General features: G+C 36.4%; 2 protein-coding genes across 2 annotated transcripts; one reads left to right on the top strand and one right to left on the bottom strand.

Moving 5' to 3' along the window:
* Positions 1–5,791: 5,791 nt before the first annotated feature.
* On the top strand, positions 5,792–9,782 carry LOC113287762 (vesicle-associated protein 4-1-like). The gene is made up of 7 exons (XM_026536597.1): positions 5,792–6,488; positions 6,644–6,714; positions 6,885–6,966; positions 7,071–7,189; positions 8,908–8,985; positions 9,096–9,215; positions 9,314–9,782. The coding sequence occupies exons 1-7, from the start codon at positions 6,188–6,190 to the stop codon at positions 9,371–9,373; spliced, it is 831 nt and encodes a 276-aa protein (XP_026392382.1). The 5' UTR covers positions 5,792–6,187; the 3' UTR covers positions 9,374–9,782.
* A 1,527-nt stretch (positions 9,783–11,309) lies between these two features.
* On the bottom strand, positions 11,310–13,951 carry LOC113287761. Its single transcript, XM_026536595.1, has 2 exons — positions 13,312–13,951; positions 11,310–11,938 (listed from the first exon to the last, which is right to left on the bottom strand). The coding sequence occupies exons 1-2, from the start codon at positions 13,780–13,782 to the stop codon at positions 11,579–11,581; spliced, it is 831 nt and encodes a 276-aa protein (XP_026392380.1). The 5' UTR covers positions 13,783–13,951; the 3' UTR covers positions 11,310–11,578.
* Positions 13,952–21,504: the final 7,553 nt, after the last annotated feature.

Raw genomic sequence — 21,504 nt, 5'->3', positions numbered from 1 at the left:
CACAAGCAGTCAATACCGAAGATGTGGTTATTAGTGAAGAAGAAGAAGAATGGTTTATTAGTGATATTTGACAATTTTAAAGTTTTTAGGGTTTTGCTGGATGCAGCAGCGAAGCTGAAGTACAAATCGAAGATGAAGTTGAAATCGGGGATGAAGAAATCAAAATCCAGGTAAGAATTTTAGAACCCACACGTTAATTAACTTAGTCTTTAATGAAAACACATGTTTGGATGGTGAAATCAATTGATTTCGATTGTTTGAATTCTAGGGTTTGGGGCTCTTTCCTTTTCTTTTTTTTTTTGTTTAATCAATTGACTTAATTTGCAGTTGTGATTGAATCATCGATGTAGAGAAGAACAAAGAGGAAGAATGAGTCTTGGCTGAAGAGAAATCAAGAAGAGAAAAATGCAGGATCGTGTTCGAAGATAAGAAGAAGCTGTGAATGTTGATTTCCATGGGTTTTTGATGAACTAGGAAGTTAGGGTTTGTCGAGATGATGTGAAATGGAATATATATAAGACATGAAAGAAATTGGGGAGATTGACAAAAATCAGGGTTTGAAGTGCAGTTCAAGTAGTTGTTGAGTATCTGTGACAGATTTGAAGCAATGGGTTTGTTCTTGAATTCAAATTGACAAGTATTAAGATATTTTGATGTTCTGCTGCTTTAGTTTATGATGAGCAGGTGTTGGTAGTCACTGGCAAGGATGTAAAATGGATAGTTGTTAACCAAGCAATAACCAGGTTATGAAAAGTTGCTTGAGTTGAGCTCAAGTTGTGAGTAGTTTTGATCTGAGATGATAACTCATGTGGTGTTGTTGTTTTTTAGAAAGGAAGAAGAGTTGTTGTGGTTGATTGGCTAAGAAGATGATGTTGCTGCTGAAATGAAATTGCAGGTGCAGTTGCAATTGGTGGTTGTTACAGGGAGAAAATGAGAAGTGGTTGCATCTGTTGGCTCATGTTGTGATCATGAAGTTGTTGCAGGGGTTCTAAGTTCAACAAAATGCAAGGATTAATGGGTTTGATTTGTTTCTCTTGTTGCTTACAGGAAGATGAAACTGAGATGACATTAGTGTTATAACTAGGTTCGATGTCAGTTAAGATGAGAAGGAGAGTAAGAGGATGGCTTTGTTTGAATGAGTCTTGGCTGAAGAGAAATCAAGTAGTTCTGGTGGTGTTGGAATTGTAGTATATGAGTTTGTGGTGCTATTGAAGGTTGGTGTGGTTTTAGTGGAGCTTATAGGTGTCGGTGTAGCTGAAATGAAATTGCAATGGGTTGCAGGTCCAAGATAACAAAACAATGTGTTGTTGTGCTGCAGAGAAGCTACAAAAATGACTTAGATGTATGCTAGGACTGTGCACGGGTGAAGAGTATAATGGCTTGAATATGGCTCAGGCGAGTTGACTCACCAATCCAGACTGACTCACCGAGGGTTAAACTGTCTTTTACTAAGGAGTTTAACTGACACGCGTGTATTTAACGACTGTTAACAGTTTTTTGAAAAAAACGGATGGAAAAGGTCAATCTCGGCCACTTTATATAAACATTCAAAAAAACGGCCATTTTGTGAAATAAATTACAAAAACATGGCCACTTTATTAAAAAGCCCAAAAAGTATTTATGTGAATTGATTCCATCCTACAGCACCAGTCTGTATTGCCTATTAAACAAGGATAAAGTAAAGCTCCAAGTTCCAACCGTTGTATGCAGCACGAGATGATGACCCCAACCAAATTATTTCCTTTGTACCTTCCCTTTGCATTTTAAAGAATTTAATTATTTTCCATGTCTATTATTAAGATCCCATATCTATTTTACCTAATCAATTATGGCATCCAACTGTTTTGTTAATTTAAGATTTAAGAAACCAACGGATGATCACTCTGCTGATCATCTAGGACGATATGAGGTCTGATTGGACTCCTAATAAATTGTACTGTAACTTGGATTATTGAATGTTGTATCTACTACCAACTACTACGACTCCACAACACCATTACCATTTGTGTATTACTACAAAGTATTGATTAAGCGTTCAACAGATGACCGTTCAACGCTCAACAATGATGAGCGTTCAACGACGTGATTTATTTCCACCGCTGTTGTCGAGTTGGACAAGTTTCTCAATCGTTTACTGGCTTTGGATTTTTACACTATAATTGTTTAGTGAAATTAGGGCTGCACAAGACCCGCCCACGATACCCAAACCCACCCGTACCCGCTAAGTCCGTGGGTTTTTAATCCATACCCGCCCGTTGTGGGTGCGGGGTTGGTTATGAAGAAAAAAAACCCGCTGTCTGTGGGTGCGAGGTTGGTTTAAGCTAATACCCGCCCATACCCGCCCAAAAAACCCGCAGATTATATACCATTAGATAAAACTAATCCTAGTCGTCCATTATGAAACCCTAATACTAGTAGATAAGATAACTGATAACCCTCATTCACTTTCTACACTTTTCTCTCTGTTCGGCCTCTCCTCTTCTTCCTCCTCAGTTCTTCTTCTTCACCTACGAACGACAATTACCAGAAATCTTCACCAGAAATCGACAACAACAACTTCGAATCTTCACCAGAAATTGACAACAATCGAAAAATCAACAGATTCAACACTTAATCTTCATCTGTGAACTTCCTAGATATGAATATTTTGGGGGTTTTGGTTTTTTTTTCTCACTTAATCAAGGAGAATAGAAGTTACTCTAAATACTTGAATATAAAGCGGGTTTAAACCCGTTTAAACCCATACCCGCCCAACCCGTAACGGGCGGGTAACAAAACCCGCCCGCTGTTTGTGGGTGCGGGGTTGGTTATGAAAAAAAAAACCCGCAGTATGTGGGTGCGAGGTTGGTTTAAGCTTATACCCGCCCATACCCGCCCATGTGCAGCCCTAAGTGAAATCGAGAGAAATAGTTTAATTTAAACTAACCATTTTCTAAGTTTTACATTCTCTTTAATCAACCGTTTGGACTTTGGAGTTATTAATCTATAATCTATCTATTTATACGGATTAGATAAAAATGGTTGATCCAAGTGGGTGTTGTGGTGACCTAGGTATAACAATTACAAATATAGAAGAAAAAAAATAAAGATTTACTGACACTAGTGAAACCAGTCTAGATTTACGGTAGTTCCCACTTTCAATTGAAAATTATAATCAATGGATAATTCTGCATTTCTACTATTAATATCCTTGTTAAAGAAGAGCAAAGCCCTAACAACCAACTAATTCCAGCATTCAAGAAATATAAGAAAAAGAAAAACCAACTAATTCCAACCATCGCCTACAAAAATGAGTAGCTCATGCAGCCTCCCCAAGATATAAACATCCTATGTTGTAGACTAATTAATAATCAGGGGTTAACGTGGATCAAGAATACCATACATCACCCAATATATAAACACAAACAACACGATATGTACGAGATTAAATTATTTTACAGGGGGTTAGTCGTGGGAGAGTTCGAGAGATTTTAATGTATTTGGGTTTTCTCCTGTTAGTCCTGAGGGAGTTTGAGGGAGTCTCTCCAAATCCCCGTTAGTCGTGGGGGAGTTTAGAGGAGTCTCCTAAACTCCCTAGAAAACACCTGTTAGTCGCTGGAGAGTTTAAAAAAAGCTCTTGAACTCCCTGTTAGTCATAAAACCCTACAATACTAGGGAGTTGGTTGCTTTGGGGAGTTCGAAGGAGTTTTTAGTGTATTTTGGTCTCACAACAAATCTCTCAAAAGAGTAGAGATTTTAGTGTATTTTGGTCTCACAACCAAATTTGGTTCAAAATCTTTCTTTTCAAATCATACGGATTTCTCAAATCTCACCAACAAAAATGTTGTTCCCAACATGATGAAATGATTGTCAGATGATGGCCATTATGATACGGTGAAACATTTCTAGGAAAATATTAGGATAGTGATCTAGAGTCCATGAAAACGTGTGGATATATAGATTTGTTTAGATCTACATATCCCGTAAGATGCACCAGCAAAAAAAATGTAGAAGTCTTCACAATTAGCGCTTGCCCGAGTTGAATTACATTACCACTTCTGCAACCACCGTCAAAACTATTTTCTCACCACTACCATCACCACCTATAACCAACCACTACTCCCTTAACCACCCCAAATAAGAACCCTAATTTTAGAAATAAATAAGATTCAATAAATGCTATAGCTCGGAGAAAAGATTTTGAACCAAATTTTAATTCCATCACAATACGTGACACATTTGGCCGCTCTCAGTGGACAGTTAGTAAAAACTTCAACAAGAAAATGTGGAAAAATGTTCGTAAACAAAGGGAGTTAGAATTGTATGGAGACCGTTAAATTGAAGGGAAAAAAATTATCTCGTTGCACAAAATAACATACTATTGATACAGAGATATGATCATTTTCATTTATTTTTTTTCTTTTGATTAAAGATCAATGTTATTTGCAAATGAGGGTTTATTGTTTCTTAAAAGAGAATGAGTTAGGAGTGAACTCTCTCAAACTCCCCCAAACTCCCTCTAATAAACTCTCTCAAACTCCCTACACTCCCCCAAACTTCCTGAACTCAAAAACACCAAACTCTCTCAAACTCCCTACACTCTCTCAAAATCTCTCAAAATTCCTGAGATTTAAAATACACTCAACTCGCCAGAAATCACTCGAGGACTAACCCTGAAATTAGTTAAATCCTCTAAATAATGAAATTACATGCTCCCTGCGATCTACATTAAACAATGATTTAGAGTTTTCTTATGTTCCAGAATATATATTTTATGTTAGTGGAAAATATTTACTCCTCTTTTGGAATCACATCATAATATTTATTTTATAGTGAGCGGATATAATTTTTTTTGAATCATTTAGAGGGAATATTTGGTTGATCGAAATATTATTTTAACCAGAATAACATTTTACATTAATTAAGAAACCGAATAATAGGAGGCTTAAATTTTTAGGAAGGTATTAATAAACTTAGATTTAGTAAAAATAGTTAACTCTCTTTGACGTTTTTTCATGCGCCTGAAAAACCCAAAACGAATATGTTAGCACCCATTGTCCCCATATTACATAGTGGGTTATAATGACTCACGTTTGTGGAAGTCAAAATGAATCAAAAGGTTATCACAAAGCTTTAGTTTGTGACAGCAAAATCTTATTAATAACTTACAGGCATGTATTGGATCATGATTTATCTAGATAAAATTAGATACTAGTTTTATCAGAATCTAGTGGATTTATAATGTTTCTTAAAAAATCTTTAAGATTCTTATAGATATATGATTCTGGATTATAATGGATTGCCTTGAGAGTAGTTAGATTTTTAAAAACCGAAGTATATTATCAATTAGTAAGTTTATTTGAAAAAATCAAGGTCATCATGATTCTCTTAAAAAAAAATATCCAAAAGTTGAGGTGGTGGGTGGAGATGGTGGTGGGCAGTGTGGTGGTGGCGGTGATGGTTGGTGTGTGTCGTGTGGTTGTCTGGTGTTGGTTGGTGGTGTGTGGTGGTGGTGGAAAAACATAGCATGTTGTGATAAAAAAAAAGATTGTCCATAAGAATCCTTGAAACTCTTGTGGTTTGGGTTAAGATTGATACGAGATAATAACATACATATTTTGCCTACCATAAGAATCCATATATATCTTCTTCCTTAACCATCCTAAAAAATCTTAAATAAATTAAATACCTAGAATATTTGTGGAATCTAGAACAATCCTTATTGAATATCATGGATATTTAATGATTCCTTACATATCCTAATTGAATATCTAAGAGTTTTTAGGATTGTTAAATATCCAAATAAATCCCAATCCAATACACCCATTTTAGTTAAACACATTGATGAATGATGATTATGATTAGTACTAGTTACCAGTTGGTGTTAAAGAGAAAGAAAAGTTAAAGAGCATTCTGAAAAAGTGAGAAATTGGAGAGTAAGCACACAACACAACTGAGCAGCGGAGCGGACATGAACTAGACCTAATTAAGTACAGTGAATTTCATCTTTAAGATCCGACCTGTCTCATTAACCATCCCACTCTCCCCACCACTTTCTCTTTCTTTCTTCATTTTTCTCTCTTCCCTCTCCCCCTTGCCACCGCCATCTCACCAATCCAACAAAAAGGATTTTGGAAGAAAAAACTGATCTCATGAGAGTGAAACCTTGAAAATCTTCTTCACTTTGTATTCTGATTTTGAGTAAGAAATGGCTATTGCCGATGAGAAATCAAGTAATGGGAAAGTATGGAGTTTATGTAAGATGCCATTTTGGCAATCAGGAGGAAATAATAACAGTAATGTAACTTCTTCATCAACTTCTTCTTCCTCTACTTCACAACAACCACAACATCATCATCATCATAACTATAATCATAATCAACAACAACATGTTGTTGAAGGATCATCAAATACTCAATCATCAAATACAGTAATTTCTGTTGCAAGATCTTTAATTCCTACTCGCCGTAGATTGAGGCTAGATCCAGCAACCAAACTCTATTTCCCATGTAAGCATTGGCTTTCTTGATTTGGGTGTTTTTTTTTTTTTTATGTCATTCATTTCTCCGACATTGTTTTTGAAGTTTGCCTCTAATTAATCTTGTATTTGGTTAGGGTTAATTTCTTCTTTACCTGATTATAAGTTTCTTGTCTTTTGATGTAGATGAACCTGGTAAACAAGTAAGAAGTGCTATAAAAATTAAAAACACCTGCAAATCCCATGTAGCTTTCAAGGTAGGATAAAGAGAATTTTGTCAAGAATTAGTTGAAAGGTTGTCTAATTTTGTCCAAAACATGATATTTTTGGTTGTTAGTTTTTGTTTTTTTTTGTTTTGTTTTTTTGAAACAGTGTTGGATAAAGAATTTAACTAACCAATGTTTGGAATTGACTTGGTTGACTCTAGTTTCAAACAACTGCGCCCAAGAGTTGTTTTATGCGTCCACCAGGTGGAGTTCTTGCTCCTGGTGAAAGTATTATTGCAACTGGTATTTAATTCTTAACTTTGGATCATTGACTTTTCTGTAATCCTAAAGATAGTAAGTAGTGGTTCCAGTTTCCATTTTTATTTACTTTTCTATTTGATATTTAGTGTTCAAGTTTGTGGAGCACCCAGAGAACAATGAGAAACCAGTTGATCAAAAGAGCAGGGTCAAATTTAAGATAATGAGTTTGAAGGTGACTGAGGGAATAGACTATGTGCCTGAGCTGGTGAGTTATACAATCCACTTACATTGCTGTTCACTTCTGATTATAATCATAATTTATGATGTACGAATGAATATATTAAATTGTTGCTGAGTTTCTTGTTCTTTATGAATGTTTTGTGCTAACTCCTGCGTGCACCAATGTCCAGCGGATAATTAGGTTCGTCAAACATAATATTGTAATAACTGAATTAGATTTGATAACATTTTTATACTACTGGTCACTTGATAATCTTTTAATTCGGGAAAGTTAATTACGAGAATGTAACCAATGTTTGTTGTTAGCGGGTTTCCCGTGCTTTATCTCGTGTAGTCCTCATCATGAGCGTGGTCCTAAATGGTTCATATTCTTTGAGAATTTATAAGTAAATTTCAAAATCGTCTAATCAAACATGAACCATTACACCACATTTTTAATCTAAACAAACTTTAAATAAACACAACTGAAGCTTGTACCCCTGGTGACTGGTCACTTGATAATCTTTTAATTCAGGAAAGTTAATTACGAGAATGTAACCAATGTTTGTTGTTTGCGGGCTTCCCCTGCTTTATCTCGTGTAATCCTCATCATGAGAGTGGTCCTAAATGGTTCATATTCTTTGAGCCTTTTAATTATATTTTTTACAATATCGTCTAATCAGACAAGAACGATAACAACACATGTTTAATCTAAACATACTTTGAATAAGAACAACTGAAGCTTGCTTGTCCAGAACTGCTTGTGTGAGTATCTTAATTGTCTTCTTTCTGGTTCTAGACTTCTAGAATTACCTTAAACAATTCAATGCAAATTAAGTTAGTCTCTTGGTTTTTATCTTCTCGACATTCAGTTTTGGACCTTGATATCGTTACTGAACTAAGTTTTATTATCGTTACTAATAGAACTGAGATAATTATCAATGTTCTGTTTACTACACTGGCGTGCAGGATTGGAACTTCCTATTACCGATCTAGAGATTTTGGTTTTAACAAAGGTAGAGTCAAAGGAACTTTTAAAGTAAACTGTATCACTGCAACTTCTTTACCTGGGCTGTCACTTTCAGTTTTACCAATTTCATCCTTAGACAGTTAGACCTAAGTTCTGCTATTTCTGTAATTTGCAAAAGCCGTTGTTCTGCTTCAACGCTCGCTTTCCATTTTATTTTTGTGTGTTCTGTTTCTTTTAATTTTTGTGACAACCATGAGTATACTATTTTCTAACCTGTAAGTAAATCGTAGGTTCCATCTTTATTTGTCATGCAAGAAGTCCTGTCTCTGCTCTTAGTTTGAGTATCTGAATGCAAGTAGTTTTTACCCTTCCAATCCATTAGGTAGCAGCCGTGTTTCATTTCTGCTCTGGGGCGAAACGAGGAGTAGGCGCTGCATCTTAGTTGCTATTGATGTAATAGTTGGATGTTTGGGAAGTGGATATTATGGGCCATTAAAGATAGAAATCTATGCTACAATCGCATATCCACGTTATGTACCTTGCGGTTTTATGCCGTTACGTGCTCCTCCGTTTTTCGTTCTTATGATAAGTATTTAGGTTTGTCTGGTTGGCATCTAAGTCAACGCATTTGACTGGCTGTTGCTGACCTATCCTGTGAGAGGGGCATTGCTTGCCCTCTTTCTGGTGTGTGTTGTGATATTATTTGTTTACTACTTTCTAGGTAGCATTCTTCAATATTAGTTCCTTAGCTTTTCCGTGAGGAGCCATAATAGCATGTCTTTTTCTGGACACAGTTTGATGAGCAGAAGGATCAAGTCGCGGTTGAGCAGATCTTACGAGTTGTATTCTTAGATGTGGATCGCCCTAGCCCTGTAAGTTGCATCACACATGCCAGAAGTTACAACCTTCTGGACGCTACTGCAACACTATGGGTATTTATTTATGTGCCTTAACCAAACTTGATGTTCTTTGAATTTTGAAGGCAATGGAAAAACTAAAGCGTCAATTAGCTGAGGCCGAGGCTGCACTTGAGGCACGGAAGAAACCACCAGAAGAAACTGGTCCACGTATTGTTGGAGAAGGATTAGTCATAGATGAATGGGTAAATAGCGGGTTGGCATGTGCTTGTTTGGTCTTCTTTTTAGATTTTATTTTTGCGTTATTTCTTATACTTTTCTTCTCTGAATTCAACTTTTCTAGAAAGAACGAAGAGAGAGGTATCTTGCTCGCCAACAGGTTGAAGCTACTGATTCGGTGTAAATTGTTCGCAAGTGATGATGTTCTCTTTGGTCTAGGCTGAGAAGATTTTCTTTATTATTGCGCATGGAGATAATGAGGAATGTGTCATTTCTACTTCCTTCCCCCCTTTTGTTCTTCTTGTTGTTATTAGGTTTATTACATAGCTGGGGAAGTGTAATGTGTAATTAAAGGGTTCAAGTGGCTGACAATAACGTGTTTTGAGTTGACAAAGATGTGATCAAGAAAGATGAACCTTATACCTGATGATGAGAATTTCAGAAAGAAAGAAAGAAAAAGATGTCTGATTCTCAGGGGTGTTATATGCCCCTTTCTACTTGTAGATAGTGGGATGTTTCAATTTCTATTCAAACAAAAATAAAATTCTTTTCTACGGTTATTTAAATCAACAAACGTATTACCTCTTGTTTAATTCCTTTTTCATTTACTTTATACTACTATTCTTATGAGTCTATGTGAGTCTATGGCAACATTGATAAATATGGGACTGCGAGTCCTACTCGTGTGTTTACCCGTGTAATTGGTGAGGCTTAGGGTTGGCTTATGCGAAGAGCTTAGCTGAGGAGTGGGTGTTCGTTGGAGGGAACAGAGAGATTGATATTGTTTTGCAAATGTTTGATGCCTTCGATCTGAATCAACACCCCATTGACCCCAACTTCCAAGCGGATCTAATTTTACGGGATACAGGGTGATGATAAGCCACAAGTCTACCAGCTAAAGATGCACTCGCGTTGCATCTATGACATGCTGCTGTTGGAACAGCACGTGATGGAAAAATAGAGTTTATCGGTGATCACATCCACTAAAGAATACGACACTTGCTATGTGCTTATCGTTCCACATATACACCAAAAAACAAAAACAAATACCACAAATTCGATAATATACGAACAGAAAAAAAGAAAAAGAGAGAAGAAAACTTCTGTAGTATTTTACAAGGGGAATCTTTGATGACGAGATAAGATGGCCATTGGTAGCAATGATACAGCCATGTTTATTGGGATCTTCATGCACATTCCTCCAATAAAAATAAAATCCAAAAACAAAATAAAATAGCCAGACAGACACATCTCTAATGGATGAGTCACAAACATTTGAAGAAATTACTGCCACGTACACTTCTTCTCCCTTCATTTTGCAAATTTATCTTCAACTATTTATTGGCCCCTGCAACCATTGAGCCAATACTACATCTTCATTCTCTGCACATTTTATAGAATCCAAATTCTGTCTTTCTAAGCACTTCAAGTTTCAAAAACCATTACCAGATCCAAAGAAAAGGGAAAACAAATATGAATAAAAGCAGTTCTACTCGTAACCTAAGGAGCAAATTATGGATGGCAACAACAGTTGCAATAGTTCATCAATGTCGCACTGAACACAAAACCTTCACATGGAATTTTGGCTTAAGATCTCTTCAACTCATCAATAAGAAAAGGTTTTTCTCGTCATCCTCATTAGCGTCTGACAGAAAGTCAATCGGAGTAGAACACATTTCTGATCAGTGTAGCGCGATAAATGGCTTGTCACCTTGTACTATTAGCAATGGTGGAGCGGCACTAGTAGGAGGAGACCAGAAGCGAAAGCAGGTGGATGAGTCATTTCAGAAGGTTATGTACTTGAGTTGCTGGGGAGTGGGAACATAGCGTAGCTAAAAAATGTTAAAAGAATGACCCATTCTTGATGCATTTGTTTGAGGCAGCTGTATCTAGCAGTTCTTTCTGCAATCGGATTTCTACTGGTCAACCCATGACTCAAAAATTCAATGCTACCGCCGGCCAGGATCGATGATGATTTTGTTTTTATCATGCGGTATAACATGTAAATTAAGCTATGTAGATATATGGTACCAATGGATCAGACTGCATATCATTTGCTAATAATGAATCAAAGTTTGATTATATTTTAAGCATTAGCATCAAGGTTTCTCGGTTCATCATAGTTACAAGATATATCATTTTCTTTTTCTTTGAGAGCTTGAAATTAAAATAAATTCAATCCCGAAGTTTTAACTGCTCTAGAACACAATAAAAGTTCAAAGAAGGAAAAAAAAATGAATAGAGGAAGAATACAAGTGTAGTGCTCTCATTCTCAACAACTCCCACAAATTAAACACATTAAAATAGCTAGTTCAAACTCAATCCCAGCATCAAGATAAACGCAGTCCCAAATTAGCATGGTTTAAGTGTCTCCGTGAATTTGAATCTCTCACAGGTTTTCAGGCAACTGGAAGTTCTGAGCACCAAAAGTCTGCAAGGAGCTGTTTTGAAGGAAGACAGCAACACCACATTTGCTACTATTGAAACCTTCCCAGAGTGTAAAATTAACTGTTCCGTTTATGCTTTTCTTTGCAGATATATCTTTCACTGTGCACAACTTCTCAAATTTACGTACAACATAGTCGTTAGCGAGGACACGACCTTTGTTTTCCCCTTTCGGGCAGTCAGTGACTAGTCCATTCTCATAGAGAGCCACCATTATTTCTACACCACGGCTGTCAATCTTTGTCCTCAAAGGTCCAGTTAGTGAGACCTGTAAGGTGTCTGCTGAAGGCCTCTCAAATGTTGCCTGTTACGAGTAAACACAACAACAAAGATTTAGTACCACATCGATCATTTATTCTCACCACCTTCAATTACACTGATCAAAGAGTTTTTGTTCTCTTTTCACAATGAAATCATTCCTCCAACGATTATTAAACTCAATCCAACTCCAAATCCCTCCAATCCAAAAAAATTGCAGTGAAATGCAGCTCAAATGTGGGAGTGATATTCTACAAATGTGCAATGTGTAGGGCCACGTGCACGGGTCCAGCATTTCATGGTCTGGTAGTTTGTGGCTTCTCCGAAGCTATTAACTTATCTATTTCGACTCGACAACAGGAGATGTGTGCGTATTGAATTAGCTCACAAGAGCTCTTCACTATCTGCTCTGGCTTAGTAGGAGCTCTGTGTGAGCCAAAGAGAGTGTACAGTACTATTTCCTGTCACAGTGGAGAAGATATGAAGTGAGGTTGAGAAGGCCCCTGGGCTATATTTTTCACTAGGGAGCAGGACCATTAACCTTGCTTAACTTACTGGATAGTCCGGTCATGGTAACAAATTGGCAAAGAAGGTACCATGTGGGTTGGTAGTTTGTACTTGTAGGCATAACTTAAAACCTAACGGCTAAACCTGAAAAGGAAAGGAAAGAAGTTGCCGACCAAATCCATGTTATGTATACATTATTTCGTTCTTTTTTCTTTTTAATTGAAAATCATTATTTCATATTCCTTTACTAAATCCAAGCTTCAGAGTTACGTGCTCACAACTCATCGCACTCACTACAAAGGGCACTCCGGTTTTCACCGTGTAAAATAGTTGAAATCTTTTTTCTTAAAAAAAAAAAGGTTAGGACACAAAAGTAAGGCAAAATGCAAGACTGGCAAAGTATGCGTTTGCATCACATTCTCTCGTGATATAATCACTTTTTAGTGAGGCTGTGGCCCCTGAGGCTAAAAATTTACCAGACGTCAAGTTTTATGATACCGATTACCGAATCACGACTTGTGTGTTAGAAAATCCAACAAGTTAAACAATTTACAATGCAGTACTCCCAAACTTTAGAGCATATTGAGCACGACTAGTGGAACATGCACTGGGATTCTGGGAGTTCAATGATGCTCAAAGTGACATGGTAATGATATTCTTACGGAATTAATTTTCAAAAGAAAATACTCTTATGGAATTTTAAATTAATTTTTAAGTTATGTAGAATCCACAAACGAAATATCCTACTAAAATGGTGAATACCCTGTTTTCTGGAAATTGGCGCAGTGTTTTTCTTTTTGTTTTCTAAAATCAGCGCATTGCGGTTCTCCAATAATTTTTTTGAACAAGCATATACAAGAAAAACAGGAGATGAAAAAAGAGACATATAGGAAATTTGATTAGGTTGTATACCTGCAATGTGGGAGAAGGATAACGAGGAGCAGATCTGATGTTTGAGAGGACAGCATCTTGATCAGTACCGACACATTGAGTTGTACCTTGAATTACAACTTGAGGTGTAAACATTGTATCCAGTTTCAAAGCTTCAATATAACCTTTTTGTCTAACAGTCCATTGACTTGAACCGAATGGATCTTTCCAACCCATATAATCCCAATAATCAACATGAAATGATAACAATATTATTGGTACATCAAGTTCATCCTTAAAATCTCCTCTTCCTAATCTTGATATTAACAGTTCTGCTTCCGGTGAAGTAGCACAACCTTGTGATGAAAACAATTCTACGACCACCGCTCCCCCTCTACGTTGTTCTTCCGTCGTCTGATCATGCGTTGTTGCATGGTGGTCTGATGCTGTCGGGTTCTTTGCTTTCGAATTAGAACCTCGTCCGAAACACGATAGCAGACGACGGGGTACCATCCCGCCGTTGATCAGAAACAGGATAGGCTGGTAATGGTGTCGTGGTGGTGGAGGTGGTGATAGAAGGAGAAAAAAAGAAAGAGATGGTAATTGTTTTGTTTACAGAGGGAATTAGGAAAAGAATTTTGTTTTTGGTGGAGAGGAGAGAAAAATGGCGAATGAGATGTAAGAGCTGTTTTAAATATGGTTTCCTGTTTTCTTTTTAAAACTTTTCTTTGCTCGGTTTTCTGTGGTGACAGATTGTTGTTTGCTTTCGAATTTCTCTCTCTACACCGACGGATTGGTGAGAATTATGACTTGGCCTCAATGTGAAGCAAGTTATTTTTATTTGGTTGGGTTGTGGACCTGTGGTTGTCAATTTTAGGCCTATTATAAGGACAAGACACCTATCAATAAATTTACATTCATTTTGAGAACTCGTGGGAAGCACCAACAATCTAACCAAATAATCCTCCCTTTTCTAATCAGGATTCAAACCAGTGGAGGTTGACTTGGAAATTTGGGCAGCGGATCCTATCTAAGCAAATTATGGATAGCACTACGGGTGTGCATAAAATCCCTTATGGTGCATTTCATCTGTAACCGTCCGTAAAATTATGGGATAAAACTAATCCGTAAGAGTTTATGGACCGGACACGGATGAGTTCTCAAATCCGTAAGATTTAGCGGTTTGGTTGTGGTCGGTTTTGTAAATTCACGAATTTATCAACCGTCAGGTAGTAAGAAAATTTAATAAAATTACTACGGATGATATTGAAAGTTTTAGTTTTAGTTTGTATTATAATGCATCAATGACAAATCCATGCATGAATTGATGATAGCACATTAGCCGTTCATCAATTGGCGCACTAGAGTTGGTATTTTACTATGCAAAAGGTTCCATTAATTGAGGTCCTCTCCTCGTGTATTTACTTCTCAATCTTACTGTGCAATCAAATTATTTATAATTCTTTTTAGTGATTGTCTTATCTCAGAACTTGAACAAAAACACAACTGGATACACAAGACTTTCCCTACTAAGTGCCAAATACTATGTAGAGAGGTCACCTGAGTCTGACAATTACTATGTAGTAGGGATTTGGTTCAAACAAAAGAGTGTCAGTTCAAACAGTTGTTTGGGTTGCTCACATAGATGCAACTATTAATTCTTTATCCATCTTCTTCAAAATCAACATCCTTTTAGATGGAGAGCAGTTTTTAACCGAGTAATTTATGTGAAATACCAATTTGGTATACTAATTTGGCATCAACTACTCTGAAATTAGAATGCAACCCATCTAAATTTGCTAGATCCCAACAGATTCAGAAGATATTAGTACTATGAGAAGTCTGAATACTTGTTTTCAGCTCGAGCAAATGAATTTTAAACAGAAAATTTTTGTGGTTTGATGACTATTCTATGTAAGCTTAACTAATTTGAACAGAAAATTTTTGTGGTTTGAAAACCTTTTTTTTTTGGCTTACTAAATCCGCGGTTAATCCGCTCCGGTTCGTATTATCCGCTGATCCGCGGATATGAAATTCGCGGGTGATTGAGCTGGACACGGTTGGATTTTTCAAATCCGCAATTTTGACGGATTGGACACGGGTGACCCTAATCCGTAACCGTCCGTCCGTTGCACACCCCTAGGTAGCACGTACCTATAAATTTATCTCCTAGGGTAGTAGAAGCTTTTCAATCTATTAATGGTGAATTAGCATACCTTGTTAGGATGCTCAGGATGAACAAATCTACGAGGTTGTGTTATATATAGACATCCTCATTCGAATCCCCATGTAAAAAAACATTACTAACATCAAGTTGAGTAATGTGCAGTCAAAATGAACTGATACAGATAGTAGAATTTTGATGGTAGCTGGTTTTGCAACTGGACTGAATGTCTTAGAATAATCCAAACCTTCTAGCTGATGAATTTTTTTTGCAACAAGCCTAGATTTCAATTTTTCCATCGTGTCCTCTGGATTCTGATTAATCCGAAATCCCCTCTTACATCCTATCAAATTCTGAGAAGGATCGGGATCAACTAAAGACCACCATTTAATTGGGGGCCCAACAAAACAATTAGGGGCCTCAGGCATTTTATATCCATCCTAAATATTTTAGGGGCGTACCAAAATATAATGAAAATACCATTTTTCCCTTCACTATTAATAAATCTTAAAATCCTATTAACTCTCTTAATCCTAAGCCCCCAATTCATTTCCATTCCTAAACAAAAAAATCAGACTCCCTCCTCTCTAACTCTTCTCTTCCATTAACGATTCTAAGAAGAACAAAAAAAATCTTCACCCGAAAATTTCAGTTACAGTAAGAGGGTCGTCAACCCGACAAGCCTAGACCCTAACGATTTTTCATATGCATGTAAAGACCATAAAAAATCGTTAGAGTATATGATGAGGAAGATAACGATCATATTTCTGGTTTTTCATATTTTTAGCCCTAGATTAGAGTCGTTAGCATAATATAGAAACTTATGACGATCCTCTTTGAATGACCCCTTTTAATGTCAATGACCCTAGGTTAAAAACAAATAGCCTCTCTGTCCCAAAAAAATTCAGAGTCATCTTGGTATAAACACACAAAATAACGACTCTTCTTACCCAGACTACTTAGAGTCGTCAGGGTGTATCATATTACCCTGACGATTTTTCATAACCTGGAAAAGTAGCAGGTTTGAGTCGTCATTTTTGGTGTCAATACATTGACGACTTTGTAGAGTCGTTAGGATATGCACCCCTCGACATTGACGACTCTTGCTCTGTGTGTGACATATATCCAATCCATAAGAGAATTTAAGATAATCTTACCATCAACACAATCATGCTTGTTATTTGAACCTTTACCAACATCATTTCCTCTACTTGAATCACTCATTTCTATAAACCCTAATTGTTCCTTCAAAACCTCCCCTTCTTCTCCATAACGCACAAAAACAAAATTTTATTTTTCTTCCAAATTTTAATTTTTATATCTGATTTTAACCTGACTACACTAATTAACTTAATTAATTATTAACACTAATCATTTAGGAGTAGTTTAGCCATTTTAAAAATATTTGGATAAGGGGAAGCTAAAATTAGGTTTTGATGACCTTTTTTGTCCTGTAGTGTGAGGCCTCTGATTGTTTTTTGGGGCCCCCAATTAAGTGGTGCTAAAGACCATGTACCCGCATCTTTTAAACCAGTGTGTTCTTGTACCAAAGTAACCCTCCATTTTGGATGCTTGTTAGCTTGAGTGACACATGTAGGTACAATGGGAGGTGTAAGAGTTTTCATACCTGCAGATAGAGTACGTTTAGTTGAAAAGACCTTCTTTTTAAAAATATCCACTTTATCCCTGGTGATCATGGAGGGATCATTTTATATAATATATAATGAAAGGAAGTTAAGTAGTAGAAGCATCTTCAATGGGATCAACTTTTGGAGTTGCTACAGTGGCAATGGGATCAACTGCTAGAGTTAATACGGTGGCAATGGGATCAACTGTAAAAATTGGTACAATGGCAATGAGATCAACTGTAGAAGTTGATACAGTGATAGATGAGTCAACTGTATCAGTTGACATAAAGTTTTTTGAAGTAATCAAAGTTGCAGAAGTAGTTGAAGAAGCACCCAAAGTTGGAGACCTTATAGGAAAGGTATTTTCATCAAAAATTACATGTCTTGAGATGAATACCCTGCCAGATAGAGAATTTAAACATTTGCACCCTTTGTGTTAAGGAATGTAACCAATGAAGATACACTGAATACTTCTTGCTTCAAGTTCATGCTGAGTATATGGCCTTAACTAAGGATAACATAAGCAACCAAAAGACCTTAAGAATGTATAATCTGGTTGTTCGTGAAAGAAAACCTCAAATGCTGACTTGAAAGAAAGAGATTTATTTGGTAGTGTGTTGATAATCTATTTAGCAGTTTGAAATGCTTCCACCCAATATGAATCTGCAAGACCTGACTGTATTAGGTAAGTTCTACCTACATCCACTAAGTGTTTATGCTTAGAATTTGCAATTCCATTCTGTTCAGGTGTAGGATCAGGACATGATACCTCATGTAAAATACCATTAGCAGATAGAAAACTAGATAACTCAGTGTTTAAGAACTATCCTTCTTCATCAATTCTAATAACAACAACAGATGTTTGTAAAAGATTCTCAACTTGTGCTTTGAACTGAAAGAAGACTTTCTTGAAATCAGATTTTTCATATAATGGAAATATCCAACAAAATTTTGAGAATTCGTCTATAACATTGACATAATATCTGAATCCATAGTTGGATGATACAATACTAGGACCCCATAAATCTAGATGTAACAATTTAAGTGGTCTTGTCCTAGAGTGATAAGAAACTGAAAATGGCAACTTGTGACTCCTTCCAAGTTGAAAATCATGACAAAATAAAGGTTTCTTAAGTACATCATTTATTGAGAGAAATCTGCAAACATGCTGAAGTTTCTGGAAAGAAGGATGAGCAAGTCTTTTATGCCATATATCTGGAGAGACTTGTTGTATAATAGTAGTTGCTACTAAGTCTGTTGTAGATATAGTTTGTGCAATATGTTGTGGTTTTAATATGTCTCTTGAATTCAGGAAATGTGGAGGATAAAGTCCATTACATTGAGGGCCTTTCAAGGTTACTCTTCCAGATGAGAGATCCTTCACATAGAAACCATAATTATCAAAGGTGATTGAACAATTTTTGTCTTTAGTAAACTTATGTATAGGTAATAGGTTATTTGAGGCTTGTGGCACTATCAAGACACCATTCAAAGCAAAAATATTAGTATAAGTATTTTTAATAGATGAGACTGTGTGTGATTTTCATACCTTCACCGTTAGCTGTATGTATTGATTTAGAACCATCATAAGTGGAAATAAGTTGTAGTTCATTTTCATCTGGATTTAAATGATTATTGACACCTGAATTTGCATACCAGGTATTTCCCTCAAAATATTTATAGTAGCCAACATTGCACTCCAATTGTGAGGAGTGCTGACATTTTGATAGAAAAAGTTTAGTATGTGTCTACAAGCAAGAGCATTGTGACCAGATTTATTGCATGTCTGACATGGAAGGTCAGATGGATCTGTAGGTGGTAGTATTGTGGTACAAAAATTATTAGAAAAGGATATGATGTAGAAGATCTAGCAGGTAATTGGGAATTACTTCAAATGATGGATTGTAAGGCATATAGTTTCTAGAAGGTGGTGAATAAAGTACGCTCTCTCTCCCATGATATTTGTAAGCAGAATGAAAAGGATAATTACTTGAAAATCCAGATGAAGAAGCTTGTCGATGTTGAGATAGCAAGGCCTACTGAGATTGCAAAGCTGCAAGAGCTTTACTGTTAGCTTCAGTGAGTAAAGACTTGGATCTATCATTCACCACAATTTCTTCACTATGAAGTAGATTATGAAGCTTATCAAAGGAAACTAGTGGATTTCTAATGCGAATTGAAGTACCAAAGGCATTGTAATCATTTACAATTCCATTTAACACCAATACAACAAGCTCACTATTGGAGATTTCAGATCTTTATCAGAAAGTTGATCAGTTAGTTTCTTATTTCACCTAAGTAAGTGGCCATACTGTCAGATCCAATCTTGAGCGATTGAAGTTTCGTTCGTAATTGTATTGAATGAGTAGTAGAAGTTTTGTAAATCTTCATTTAATACTAGACCATAGTTCTCGTGCAGTATCATCACCACCCACATATGAAATTCCTGAATCAGAAATCAAAGATTGAATCCGTAGAATAAGTGTATTATCATCATCATAACAAGAAGTATACGAATGATTCACATTACCGGCTGTTAGATCTTCTTGAGTAAGATATTTAGGAGGACAAGGAGTAGATCCATCCAAGAAACCAGAGACCTTGTATCTTCGTAATAATGGTAGATCAAGCTTTTCTAGGTTAGAAAAATTTCATCCTTGAGCCTGTATTAAAGAACATTAGTGATTTGATTTAAGGGAATATGAGAAATACGAGATTTATATACAAGATTTTCCATAACAGCAAGATTTGAGATGAAATTGCAGGAAAAAGAAGAAAAATAGAGATAGATGATGAAGAACTTAACCTAAAAATTGATGTTGAAGCATCGAAAATAGGATCATTTAGACATTTCATACCCTAGTAGAAGCTTTTCAATCTATTAATATTTCAAAAAAATAATAATGGTGAATTAGATTTACAGGTTGCAATTGATTTAATCAATCATCTTTCTTGATTATAGAGAAAGGGAAAGAGTACTCTTATATAATGCATAAAAAAAGAAGCTAAAATAAGGACCAATCAGAGAAGAGATGCCAACATATGACAGTTACAGTTATACGGAGTGTAACAGATGTGTAAACTGGAAGAGAGACAGTTAAGTTCTAACTGAAAAAACGAGGGTCTAACAATCACACCCAATATTTCACTTAGCAATCTGTATGGACTAACTCCAATATACTTTCAAGAGAATCAACTAGACAGTCAGAATCAATCTTAAGAAAAGTATATCAAAGAGTTATATCCCAATTTCTCAATTTTCAACCAAAAAAATAAGAATTTGCGAGCCCGATTGAATATAAGAAATAACTTGGACGGTATCAAAAACCAATATCCAAGTGTCAATCAATTTAATCAACAACCAAAGGTTGGATTCACAATTTATTGAACTTACGCACAACCTGTGATATTTCAATTATATAAACAAATATAATGCGAAAAAGAAATAACACAGACACCAGAAGTTTTGTTAATGAGGAAACTGTAAATGCAGAAAAACCCCGGGACCTAGTAAAGATTTGAACACCACACTGTATTAAGCCGCTACAGACGCTAGCCTACTCCAAGTTAAATTCGGACTGGAATGTAGTTGAGCCCTAACCAATCTCACACTGATCAAGGTACGGTTGCGCTCCTTACGTCTCTGAATCCCAGCAGGACTCTACGCACTTGATTCCCTTAGCTGATCTCACCCACAACTAAGAGTTGCTACGACCCAAAGTCGAAGACTTGATAAACCAATCTGTCTCACACAGAAATGTCTATTGAATAGATAAATCTGTCTCCCACAGATATACCTATGAGTTTTGTTCCGTATTTTGATAAATCAAGGTGAACAAGAACCAATTGATATACATGTTTGTGGGTGAAAACTGTTTCTGCTGGTTTTGGTAAATCTGGGTATGTGGATGAGAAAAGAATCTAAATCCTAAACAATGTACTGCATGGGAGTACTTTTGATTCGAGAGAACAATTTGTACAATCCTGGCCTAAACCAAGAAATGGTCGTTTCACGCTTGCTTCGGTCACAAAGTGAAGGAGAAGGGTTGGACTTAGGGAGGGAAGCGAAGAGAGTGTTGAGACCAAAATGGTTAATTCTGAAGATGTGGCTTGTTTTATGACTTGTATCAGAAAGTGGAACTGGCTTGCAGAGTGAAAAACTATCAGTTCTTGGTGATTTCTGGATACTATGTTGTTGCCGACCAAAAACTTGTTCTTTGGAGGGAATAGGTGAAACTTATTTATACAAGTCATAATAAAACGTACCCTAGTCTCGTAGGAAGTGGGAGCGATTGAGTGATGGAAGAGTGTGTAAACGTCAGAAATTGTGCTTCCATGATGAAGGAAGTGGATCCGTTTACACCCGTTACTTCTTGCCACCATTAACCATCCCGCTTCATGACACTTTCTTGTAACGGGCGTATTGCACGCCGCACCCTGTAA

The sequence above is a fragment of the Papaver somniferum genome, chromosome 6 (genome assembly GCF_003573695.1).
Source record: "Papaver somniferum cultivar HN1 chromosome 6, ASM357369v1, whole genome shotgun sequence".
NCBI classification, from domain to species: Eukaryota; Viridiplantae; Streptophyta; class Magnoliopsida; order Ranunculales; family Papaveraceae; genus Papaver; species Papaver somniferum.
This window is presented reverse-complemented; position numbering and strand designations above follow the sequence as displayed.

Excerpts from the sequence above, each read along its gene's own strand:
- LOC113287762 (XM_026536597.1), top strand. The coding sequence starts at position 6,188 with ATGGCTATTGCCGATGAGAAATCAAGTAATGGGAAAGTATGGAGTTTA. Across the intron at positions 6,489-6,643 it reads AACCAAACTCTATTTCCCAT|ATGAACCTGGTAAACAAGTA; the intron begins GTAAGCATTGGC and ends CTTTTGATGTAG. Across the intron at positions 6,715-6,884 it reads AATCCCATGTAGCTTTCAAG|TTTCAAACAACTGCGCCCAA; the intron begins GTAGGATAAAGA and ends GGTTGACTCTAG.
- LOC113287761 (XM_026536595.1), bottom strand. The coding sequence starts at position 13,782 with ATGGTACCCCGTCGTCTGCTATCGTGTTTCGGACGAGGTTCTAATTCG. Across the intron at positions 11,939-13,311 it reads ATCCTTCTCCCACATTGCAG|GCAACATTTGAGAGGCCTTC; the intron begins GTATACAACCTA and ends TACTCGTAACAG.